The 12,631-nt window shown below is 39.3% G+C and overlaps 1 protein-coding gene across 2 annotated transcripts; it reads left to right on the forward strand.

Moving 5' to 3' along the window:
- The first annotated feature begins 2,409 nt into the window (after positions 1-2,409).
- On the forward strand, positions 2,410-12,452 carry clpxb (caseinolytic mitochondrial matrix peptidase chaperone subunit Xb). 2 transcript variants are annotated; one of them, XM_026175638.2, is made up of 15 exons: positions 2,410-2,746; positions 3,222-3,297; positions 3,998-4,158; positions 4,268-4,382; positions 5,808-5,962; positions 6,076-6,235; positions 7,359-7,400; positions 8,031-8,207; positions 8,318-8,482; positions 9,410-9,498; positions 9,765-9,929; positions 10,030-10,329; positions 10,681-10,773; positions 10,863-10,969; positions 11,091-12,452. In XM_026175638.2, the coding sequence occupies exons 2-15, from the start codon at positions 3,243-3,245 to the stop codon at positions 11,179-11,181; spliced, it is 1,875 nt and encodes a 624-aa protein (XP_026031423.1). In that variant the 5' UTR covers positions 2,410-2,746; positions 3,222-3,242; the 3' UTR covers positions 11,182-12,452. The 2 variants fall into 2 exon arrangements, with proteins under 2 accessions (XP_026031423.1, XP_026031425.1); XM_026175640.2 differs by lacking the exon at positions 7,359-7,400.
- The last annotated feature ends 179 nt before the right edge of the window (positions 12,453-12,631 follow it).

The raw sequence follows: 12,631 nt of genomic DNA on the forward strand, positions 1-12,631 counted from the left end.
TGTACAGGTGGTGGTGGACGGCAGAAGCTCACAAGCCAAGTTTTGTCCAGGAGCCTTAAGAGATGACACACTGGAACAGCTTTTACAGCTAACTGTGCAGCTGGGTTGAGACATTTGAAATCAGACTTTAAATGTAAATTTATATGAGTCGTTTTTGTTTGCATGTCTTACTTTGTACAACTGACTGGGAGAAAAGTTGTAACCTTACACATACACTCATTGGCTACTTTTATAGGTACAATTTGCTAGTACCGGGCTGGACCTCCTTTTGCTTTTAGAACTGCCTTAATTACCATACAAATGTTGCAGTATAAACTGAGAACCATTCAATCAGGTAATGTTTTTTCAGATCTTCTGTTGTCCAATTTTGGTGAGCATTTGTGAATTCAATGTAGCTTTGGTTTCCTGTTCTTAGCTGACAGGAGATGCAGTCTTGAGTGTTATGTTTTGCTGCTGAAGCTTCAAGGTATGCTCTTCTGCATACACTTGGATGTAACAAGTGGTGATTTGAGTTACTGTTACCTTCCAATCAGCTCAGAGAAGTTTGGCCATTATTCTCTGACCTCACATTCATTCACTTATATTTAACAAGACATCTTGTGACAGCCGTCTGTTTGAATGATAGTAGTATACAGTATTTCTGATGAAACATGTCCCTAAAATTAGTAGTTTTTCCGTTATCCATATAACATCCATGACAAAGTGTCATGGCCCCTTCTTAAAACAAAAAAACAGCTTCTTGTTTGTAGCATACAGTATATTTCTGATGAAACATGTCCCTAAAATTTGTATTTTTTCTGTCATCCATAGATAACGGGCATAACTTCTGATTTAAAGTTCTGTCTGTCTTTTATCAAGCTGCTTTAACAGGGTGAAGAATTAGCTGTGCAGAAACAGCATGACATATGAAACGGTCAAGATAATCATACACTTTTTTTTTTCACTTCACAGACTCGATCTCATCAAGTGTCCCAAAAAACCTTGTCAGCAAAACAGTGACACAAAGACAACTTTATATAGGACTGCACAGTATTTTTTAACCCTCGGGCCCTTCCACTACATATAGACAGACAAATGGCCCTAACTTTGAGTGGCTCTGGGTTACAGAGGCGGACACATATCACAAGAATCCATAAGTGATGTACTGAACTATAAAATCGCAAACACTATTGGATAGCGCAACAGGAAATACACAAATTAACAAGAACACTGCACAGTATCAAGAACAAAGACAAAATAGTGCATATTTGCCAATAACACGGGTGATGTCAAACCTAGCCCATATTTCTGAGAGTATTTCTTCATTTCTTTCTTTGTTTAAAGTTACATGCATTTGGCTGCGGTCGTGAGGTCTCAGAATCTGCTATGTGAGCAAAAAAGAGTGACAAGACCACAGAATCGACGGCTAATAACATCACGGAGAAGCTCGCAGCTATTAACGGGAGATTGAGAGACCAGTGTCGGAGTGTTAAAAACAGCTTGAAATTCTCAAGTACCATCATAATGCGGCTACCCCTTCGGCGCCAGCTGTGGGCTCAAGGCCGGAGCTCAAGGCCGGAGCTCAAGGCCAGAGCTCAAGGCTGGAACAGAACAAAAACTCCCTGATAACGACTTGGTTGAGTCTGTTCCTTCCCATTCCCTACAAGGCCACCTGGGTTGGCTGGAAGACTGTTTACTTAGCCTGGCAGGGCGAAGGACACTGTCTCAGCTGAACTATGGACACGCACACACATACATATACTGATACTGATAAGCACTCACTGACGCATCACCCTCCCTACCCCGGATCCAACGCCACCTCCAACGCTTACCTCCCCCATGATGTGGACATCGGGTCAGCTGGAGGCGCAGTCGAGAGATTGCAGCGGTCCCAGATCAGGTGTACACACTGGAACTCTTTCCCATGTTGCTTGTCTGTGTTTATTGTGTTATGGTGTGTTGATACCTGTGCATTCCTGTATTATCCTTTTGTGTTGCACATTTCAATGTTTTTTTTCCCTCGCTACCTGGCCTGACCTGTCTCCCCAATGTGATGTTTGTATTGTATGTACGGTCGGCAAGGTCTGTCATCTCGGTTGTGGGCAAAAGACCTGCAACTGACAAATAAAGGCTATCTCATCTCATCTCATCTCATCACATGCATTAAAATGTCAAACTAACTCTCATGAGTACCAAGGCTGTGTTAAACTTCTACATAATAATGCATACTGAATCTGAACTGAGCCTATCAAATAACAAAGTGTGACTGAAACGACTGTTAACAGGTTATAATGCTAGATGTGATATGTCCCTTAACTACCAAACGCAACTTAATTTCACAATATCTTTGTTAACGTTGCATATTACTATGTTGTCATGAACGCACCACGAATCGCGCTATGTTTGAGCAGATCTCAAAATATCTGGATGGGTTTTGAATGCTCTGGCACGAATGAATCCACCATGCTGCTGACACCTTGCACACTGTTTTTAACGCTTCCTTTGGGGAAGGCTAGTTCGCTAGCCGGGTAACCAACCTAATAACCTAGCTCATAACAGCAGGCGTTACATCACTTTAGTTCGTGTCACACCTGTGAAATAACGGTCTAAAGAAGTTGACACTTTTCAGTCCATGTAACAGGCACTGTGGCATTAGCATGACACACTGACCTTTCTAGCTGTAACAAACGTGCAGAAGCTTTAGTGATTTATCAAATTTGTGTTTCAGAGAGGGGCTGTCAAGACGCGACTGCTTTCAACGCGCACTGTGAGTAAAACTGGAAAGCTAGTTAAATGTTGCTTTGTGTTTCGTAGTTAGTAGTTTTAAATAAGCTGGGAACGATACCTGCAAATTTGTTTTTCTTAGGAGTCACTCTGCCTATTAGCTCTGCAGCGTCGGCTGCTTGTCATTTCCTCTAGAAGAAAACGCTTAGTGAATTTTGTTAAGGCCTAGCATGCGAAGCTAACAGTTACCTATTTACGTAAGCTAACTAGATAGAGTGTTCATAAAGGGTACCTTTATAGCATTAGCATTGCGTGATAGCTTAAAATACCAACACCTTTTCGTGTGGTGTACAGTGTAAATATTTAGACTGTAGTGGCGACTATCTAGTCTCGTCAACGAGCTGCTGTGCTAATGCTAACTGTGACGTTGGAGTATTGAGGCGTTAAACCGGCCTGTCTTATTCAGCGCAGTCTGTTAGCTGCACGATGCTAACTTGACACTTTTTTGCTTGTTTAAGGAGTTTGAGACAGAAGAAAAGATGTCCTGTCCATGTGCTTCGGCTGCCAGGTTGTTCCTAAACACTGCTAACAGAGGTACGAAAGGGAAGACAGCTGCGTTAAGCTGCATGACATTGAGCTATTTGCTTCAACTTGTGGAATCAGGGCCCCAGCTGACCTAGATTACTGTTTGTTATGACAGTTCTGTAGCTAACGTCAACAGGAGGTAAAAAGGTAATTCATGACAGTTTAGAAGCTAAAGTTAGGACAATGTTGTCACATCACCTACGTTTTCGTATTTCAGATTTTAGACCAACAATACATATGATTTCATGACAAACAACAAAAACATAAGGAGCGATTTTACCCCATGTAAATACAATGCTTGCATCAGACCGTGAAGTACTGCTCTTAATAATATACATGAAATAGAAATATGGTCTTTGGTATTATGGTATTTATGCATTATGTAGCCTTATAACATGTAATATTAGACATGTTGTTAAAATGCCCCTTTTTAAATCTTTAAACGTTTCTAAAAAACATTTTTGTTTTACTTTTAACCTTTATTTGCCCATTTCCCAGACACACGTGAAGCCTAATTGAAAACTAAAAGAAAATTTAAGTGAAAATATTATGCCCTCTTCCCCCAAAATTAATGCTAAGGACACTATGCATTGTATAGGAAAACGCAATTAAAATCATATGTAAATGTCATTAGTTTTCAGACTTATGGCTGATAGAAATCTAAAGGGATGTTGCTTTTTTTAAAATTTTTAAATTTTTTTTTTAACAGGACTGTCGTGCTCTCGGATTCAGTTGTTTTTTCTGAGTCGTCACGGGTTTCGAGAAACTCATTTGCCTCCTCGAGTTCGTGTGAGGTCGTTTTCAGAGACCTCTGTCTGTTATGGCTCTAAAGATGGGACAACCAAGGATGGTGGAAGTGATGGTGGAAAGGTAATCTTTATTTGCAACATTTTGTAAATGTGGACGTACACAACCTAGTTAAAGCAGTGGATGATAATACTTTAATTTAACACGTGCTAACACAGTTGTTTTTACACAGAAGAGCCTCAGTGAGGGGAAGAGAATGTCTGGCTCCGGAGGATCGGGTAAGGGTGGAAGCCAGCTACGCTGCCCTAAGTGTGGGGACCCCTGCACACATGTAGAGACCTTTGTATGTGAGTTCACATATTACTCTTCAACAATTATTTACAAATGGTCTAACTGTTGAATGATGTCATGTCATGTTGTGTCAGTTGTGGAAATGTTTGTGTCCCAGATGTTTTCTTACGATATAAAGTTGTTGTTTACCAGTTGTTAAAAAAAACAAACCAAAGTAAATAAACTGATTATAAATAAATACATGGTATTATCACTGCTAGAAAACTAATGGTTGCTGAATAAATGGTTGCTGTTACTGGATTCCTCTCAACATGGATGATGAGCAGGGAGAAAAAAAGATGAATTAGACGTCACTTAAATTCATGATTTAGTGTTAAAACATGTTAACATCAACTTTCATATTTCTCTGTTACACAGACCTTTGTGCATGGAAATAACTATAAACACTAGTGTAAACACAGGAGATGAATAGTGCACCACAAACCACCACTTCAAGTATTTTCCTGGCACAGCTTGTCAAAATAAAGATGTGGATATAAACTGTGTAATGTCGGTTTTATTGCTGTCTCAGGAATGTTTTAGAGTTTGCGGTGCCACATAAACATTTTGACTCATTGCTTTAAACCAAGAGGGGCTGGTATATTTGTTTTTACGACTTTCTGACTTTAAATCGGCCAATCATAGTGAGTACTATCAATTAAAAATCACATTTACATCAGCTGTACCTGCTTTATTAATTTTTGCCAATCTAAATCTACAATACACTTTCCAGACAGAGAAGTGGTTTATGATGTACAGTTCGTGAGCTGTTTAACAATTTATCCTCTTATAGACCACAGGTGGAGGTTTGTTTTGATGCTCAAATTAAAACAAAAATAAAAGCTTGAGAATCAGGTGTTCCAGTTAGGAGGATAAAACCTGAGTTGCAGGTAATAAAGGTCTTTATAAACAAAGGCCTAAGAAAAATCAATATCTGGGTTTTCATTATTTCTCAGTAAGACAAACAAATGCAGAAAATGTTGAGCTTTTCCTGTTGTCTAGGGGTAGATGGTCGACACCACACTAGTCAGTCAACACATCTCAGAAATATTCATGAACTATCTATAGCTTACAGAGGAAATGAATATGAGCAGCTACAGGAAATCTGATGGGGTTATTGGGGAGTTTATTTTCTTAAGCCTGTAATGCATGCGATGAAGAGAACTGCTTGTTATGTGTTAGATTGTGATTGTCCTTAACTGGATCTTAAATGAGCATGTGTTGACTGTTATTGGTAATCAAAGCTGAACAGTATTCAAAACAACGAAGGATCAAAAACATAATAAGGTGCAGTTTTTCACTTTTTCCATATTTAGTTTAGGTTTCAGCATCAGTGGGATTAATGCATAAATTTATGTTGAAGTGTCTTTAAAAATTACTTCAGCTTGGTTTAAAAATGTCTTTAATACTGTATGTGGTGTTTTTTTTGGGTTTTTTTGTAGCATCAACACGATTTGTCAAATGTGAGAAATGTCATCACTTCTTCGTGGTGCTGTCTGAAACTGACTCTAAGAAAGGGCTAAACAAAGAGCCAGAATCTGCTGCGGAGGCAGTGAAACTGGCATTTGCACAGAAACCACCTCCACCTCCAAAGAAGGTAAGAAACTGAAGCAGGAAACAATTTGTCAAAACAAGCTTTTAACATTCGATTGGGAATTTGATTGTGTTTTTCTCCTGTTGTGAAAGATTTTATTTTTTTTTCCTTCCCAGATATATGCCTATCTTGACAAGTATGTGGTTGGCCAGTCCTATGCAAAAAAAGTGTTGGCAGTTGCTGTGTATAATCACTATAAGCGCATCTACAATAACATCCCCTCTGGGAGCCGACAGCAGGTGGAGGTGGAAAAACAGCCATCTTTAACACCTCGTGGTTAGTGTCAGTCTTCTCTGCAGACACGGCATCATTCTGCATCTAAGGATTTATTTCAAATAATATCGACCATTACTGTCTGATGGAAACCATACTTGATTTTATCTATTTATTTATTTATTTTTTAAAGCTTATGAAAGTCCTTTTTCGGTATTGGTAGATAGTGCCGAGCTTAGTCAAATTTTGTGTGAAATTCTTGTCTTCATTTAAAAGCAGAAACACGATCCATAAATGAACAAGAGCTGAAATGTAATATGAATCTTTAAAAAAAATTTTTTTTTTAATGATTTCAAAACTAAACCTCAAAGTGAAAATAGGCTGTGCTGAATGTCTGTCAAACTTGGAGTAGAGAATTGGTGAATTCTAAGTTGAATTTGGACACAGCAACAGTATGTCCTAAAAGCAAAGCTCATTTAAATAAGCTGGTAATAAATTAACAAAATATGATCATGCAAGTTTTCACTTTGAAATGTGTTCATGCAAATATCAAAATAAATAAGCAGACTTTAATGTTTGCCACATTGAAAACAATAATGGTAAATGGCCTGCATTTGTATAGCGCTTGTCTAGTCCCTAAGGACCCCAAAGCGCTTTACACTACATTCAGTCATTCACCCATTCACACACACATTCACACACTGGCGATGGCAAGCTACATTGTAGCCACAGCTGCCCTGGGGCGCACTGACAGAGGCGAGGCTGCCGGGCACTGGCGCCACCGGGCCCTCTGACCACCACCAGTAGGCAAACACGGGGTTAGTATCTTGGATATTTGGCATGCAGCCAGGAGGCAGCCTGGGATTGAACCACCAACCTTCTGATTAGTGGCTGACCTGCTCTGCCACCTGAGCTACAGCCACCCCCAATATTAAGTATTGAAAACAATATTAATATTTGCATGTTAAGAGTATCAACGGTTCCTCTTGAAACGTCCTTACAAATAACCGTAGAGAGGTTACAGCTGTGGCCTTAAGTTATAATCTGTATTATTTGGCATTTGTTCAATATTTATCATATGATTTCATAAAGCTCTTTTTCAGCAACTGCATTGATAATGTTATAATGGTAATATAGCAATATTAGTATTAATATTGATTTAAGCACTTTCACCCTCTCCCTGTAGAGCTAGAGATGAGAAGACGAGAGGATGAATACAGGTTCACAAGTAAGTGACTGTCCTACTCGCTGTTGTCTTTTAGCACTTTTGAAGTCACTTAATCAGCAGTTTGTTGTTTTTAAATTGTGCAAATGCCAAAGTGTACAGACCGCTGTGACAGTCAAGGGTTTGTTTTGCCTTTTTCAGAGAGATTACATTTTTTATGCATTTATGGCCGTGTCCAATTTAAAAAATGATGAACTTTGAACTAAAATGATTAAGGCATTTTGTCAACATCAGATAGTAGGGTATATTTCCAGTTTGTAACGGTGACCTTTTGTATAAAATAAAACCTAGAAATTGAACCAGTAAAATTACACTTTTCAATGATTGACAGACCAGACAAGCAGATGAAGTTGACCTTTGACCGACTTTCAGATGTTTGCTAATTTTAGTTGAGCTGTTCTCAGTAAGTCACAGTGACACTGAACAGGGTGTGTGTATTTTTAGCCCATGTATGGGAACTGTTACTCTACACAAATGGTTGCATTCATGATCAGTGAATGGCATATTTGTCTAACAGTGACTCAAAGGAATCCATTACATCATTGCATTGCATTTTAGTGATTTATGAAGCATAGAGTTTTTACAGTTCTTTTTAGTAATGAGGTGACCTGTCCGGTTGGCTTGTTGTTCCAGAGCTGTTGCAGATTGCAGGAATCAGCCCTCATGGAAATGCTCTCGGGGCGTCCATGCAGCAGCAGGCGAGCCAACAGGCACCTCAGGAAAGGAGAGGTGGGGAAGTGTTGGACTCTACACACACTGAGATTAAACTGGAGAAGAGCAACATTATTCTGCTTGGTCCAACTGGTTCAGGTAAGTTTGGTTTGTAATACTTTTAAGCTGATTCTGTCAGATATACTGTGCAATGTGTTTGTATTATGTCCTTCTCCAGACAATTTTATGATTCACATAAATTTTCACAGGAAAGACATTGTTGGCGCAGACACTGGCACGTTGTCTGGATGTTCCATTTGCAATTTGCGACTGCACCACACTAACTCAAGCTGGATACGTGGGAGAGGACATCGAGTCGGTTATTGCCAAACTCCTGCAAGATGCCAACTACTCAGTGGAAAAAGCACAGCAAGGTGGGCAGAGGGACTTTATTTACAGAAGGAGTTTCCAGTGTCAGAATGATACGTATGTTTACTAAGTAAGAAACTGCCTGTTTTGAAAACACTGAGCACAAGCAGCAAGCACCAGCAGTATCTAACACAAACATAATCTCGTTCCTCCCCCTCACATCCACCCAACTGTTTCTTTAATGTTAACATGCAATTAATAATAATATTTCATTTGATATAGGAAGTCTCAAATCATTACCTAAAATTAAGACAAGTGTTGGATTAATGAGAAAATATTTGAATGTCACAATGTTTACCATACAAACCATTGTTGTACAAATTAATGTACCTGATTATTTACAGATTCATTTATGGTGACCCTAAAAGAAAGCAATCACAGTGGTATTTTATAAAAACAAGGCCTCAACTGCGAGACCAAAACTCAGTAGTAATTAGATTAGAGGACTGGGAGTAGATAAGATTAGAGTATAAACAAATTAAAATGGTACCATAGGACTCTTGTATGGAAAATCACTTTGTGAAGCTTAATCATTGAGAAGATTAATGCTGTTTCATTTTCATATACATTACTGAATTACTCTGCTACAACACATCTAAAAACTAGAATGCTTTTTTTCATGTTGCATCCTTTACTGTGCTAAAGAATGTGTTTATGGCTTTACTATGTTGAATATACTGACAAGAAGAGGAACAGGTTTAAATTAATTGGATTTCAGGTTAAATTAACAAGTTAGCTTACACATGCACTGTACTCTGCACTGCATATTTCCAAGCTTTCAGCATGAATACTGGTGAGGTGTATGCACCAGAAAGCATGAAATTGGAAGAAAATACTAAGCAGTTATCCACAGAAAGCTCATCAAAGACAAGAAGTGTCTCAGGCAGTGTCTTTGTAAGACATTAAGCTTTGTTCTCCTGTTTCATGTGCAGGTATTGTGTTTCTGGATGAGGTTGACAAGATTGGCAGTGTTCCTGGAATCCATCAGCTGAGAGATGTGGGTGGTGAGGGAGTTCAGCAGGTTAGTGTGCAATCTTTATGCAGCAGTTTGTTTAAAGGCTGCAACAAATTATTTTTGATTATACTTTTATTTAATTTAGAGATCATATGTTCGATTTATTCGTCCTTGTTAAAGTTTTAGGACAGTCCAGGTTTTTTTTTTGGTTTGTTTTGTGCGAACACAGACAGATTTTGTTTACATTTATGACCTTGCGGTTTTCTGTTTGTTGTCCGTTTCATTCTGTATTGGTCAACTGAGACTTACATTCACTTTTTCTGCTCTGTCAGGGTTTACTTAAACTTCTGGAGGGTACAGTTGTCAACGTTCCTGAGAAAAACTCCAGGAAACTGAGAGGAGAAACTGTGCAGGTCGACACAACAAACATACTCTTTGTTGCATCTGGTGCCTTTAATGGACTTGACAGAATCATTAGCAGAAGAAAGAATGAAAAGGTAAACTTGACAAGGCTCAGATGTATTGCACGCCAGCAGGTGTTCAGCCTGTTTGTTATTCCTGCCTTTAAAATGTTCCTTGTGTTTCATATCTGTCCAGTATTTGGGTTTTGGAACTCCCTCTAACCTGGGGAAAGGGCGCCGCGCAGCTGCTGCTGCAGATCTGGCAAATACCAGCGGCGAGACAGACACCGTAGCAGAGATCGAGGAGAAGGACAGGCTGCTGAAGCACGTCGAGGCCAGGGATCTAATTGAGTTTGGAATGATCCCAGAGTTTGTTGGCCGTCTTCCCGTTATCGTTCCTCTGCACAGCTTGGATGAAGACACGCTTGTCCGGATCTTGACTGAACCACGCAATGCTGTAGTGCCCCAGTACCAGGCTCTGTTCAGCATGGACAAAGTAGGAGTTCTAATATTGTAGTTGCTGCAACGCTGTGTGGGTGGTGGAGGTAGACATTCTCATATTTGGGCTGCTGTGTTTGCACAGTAAGGTTTTCTTGAGTCAAAATACAGCAGTGTCCTCTCAAATATCTGCACACAGTCCTTTTATTTATAATACAAACACTTTCCAGAGAGTAATCTGATGCATGTACTTTCTTGTTTCACTGGTACCAAAAAATCATGTCTCTCTAAACACAGCCTCTATTTCTTTTGTTAGATCAATGTACAGAAACATAATACATTTGTGTTTGTGACTTAAATGACTTGATTTTTAGAATTAAAATTAAATGGTCAATATCTGTTGTTTCAGTGTGATCTCAATGTGACTCAGGATGCCTTGAGGGCAATAGCAAGAATGGCTTTGGAGAGGAAAACTGGAGCTCGTGGCCTCAGATCCATCATGGTATGTGATTTTTACAGAAGGTGCCAAACTTAGGTTTTTATTTTTTTGTTGTGGTGTGGTGTAAAGTGAAAACTTGTCTTTATGCACAGGAAAAACTCCTCCTTGAGCCCATGTTTGAGGTGCCCCACTCTGACATCATGGCTGTTGAGCTGGACAAAGATGTTGTCCAAGGAAAATCCCAACCCAGATATGTCAGGTCAGTACCTCTCCTCACAGTTTCGGGGTAGATGGGTCATGCTAGAGATCAGTTTTCTTACACAGAGTACATGGCGACTCAGTAACTGAAACTCGACCTGCATCCTTTATTTGAATTTCAGAACTCCTGCCAAGGATTCGGCAGAAGAGGAATACGACTCTGGCATCGAGGAGGACAACTGGCCTAGGCAGGCAGACGCTGCTAACAACTGAACCATTTTACCCTAAAGGCCACGCTGTCGCAAATCATTAGATCACTATGAACCTTTTGGATACCAAGTTTGGTACCAACTCTTTTATTAAAACCCCTGACGAATAAGCTGTGGACACTGGTGGGGAGGGTTTTTGTGATGAAGTTAAGAGAGTGTAACAGCCTTGGGTCCTGTGCATCAGATGTAGATTCTATAGTGGTGCACTCACAGGGTGGACCTTAAAATATTTCAATCTCTGGGGATTGTTAACATTTTATCTATATAAAGATAATGAAATTTTATTCATGGAAATATTTGTAGCTAGTTTGTTTTTCCTTTTTGTAGTGAGGGGTTGTAATGGCAAGGGAAGCAAATGGAAATTATGGGATCATACTGTACACTTGCAAACATGGGATGCTGAGAAAAGAAAGACCCGATATGATGTTAACATGTTAGCTGATGCCTCATCAGGGCATCATATTCCATGAGCACATCAATATTTTTGATGTTTTCTTTTTCCTTTACCACCACACACAGTGAAATCAGCTGTAAATGTTTAGGCACGCTGCTTAGGTAGCATTTGTAAGCAGTTTGTATGACATGACCTCTAATTATTAAAACATATTGTGAGGTATAATGCACCAGCACACTAATTACAGCAGGTGAGACACAATGGTGACCTTTTAAACAGCCAGAATGGTTATTTTCAGTTTTTGGCTTCCTCCTTTAGCACACTTTTTAGGGAATGTATAAGTGTTTACTTACAGACCTGTTTCACAGAGGGCTGTTTCACAAAGCTGGTTAGCCGGGTCACTTTGAAGTATCAGTGAAATAGCTTCTGAAGTTTTGTTTTATAAAAACTGAACCGTGTTCAGATGCTCTCTTTCCTGTTAATGCTGGCTGCCTCTCCAAACCTGCATTGTCAAACACCCCTCAGAGCAGCATGGATATTTTTTATTTTCCTTGTGGTTGCCTGGTTGGTTGTTGGAAGCTCACCTTACCTTTAGTGATGTAATATCCTGTTACTAAATGGTACCTCAGTACACGTCTGTAATCAAGCCTCTACTTAAATGCTCTGACTGAACCATGCTGCTGCGGTCTTTAAAATGCTGTTTGTGCTTTCAAACTAGATTAAACTAGATTTGTTCCCCCCTTTGCTTGAAGCTTCATTTTATTTTACTAAAGTTTTCAGAGGTCTGTTACAGAACCTGTACCCCCCTACTCCCAAAATATTGTGAATCTTAAATTTATTGTGATTGTTTAAAGTGTACAAATAAAATGTATATCTCGGTACAATTTTTTAATTGTTCTTTCATTCTCATTTAAGTTTGAGGTGCGAATAAATGAATGCAACAGACATCACAATGTTGCGATGCACTGTTAGGCTGTCACCTTTATGTAATCAGCTAATCTCTGGAAAGTATTGTGCTGTGCTTTGTTTCCTGATACCTCAGCATTTCCCTAATCCTCCT

This window comes from Astatotilapia calliptera, chromosome 7 (genome assembly GCF_964374335.1).
Source record: "Astatotilapia calliptera chromosome 7, fAstCal68.1, whole genome shotgun sequence".
Classification (NCBI taxonomy): domain Eukaryota; kingdom Metazoa; phylum Chordata; class Actinopteri; order Cichliformes; family Cichlidae; genus Astatotilapia; species Astatotilapia calliptera.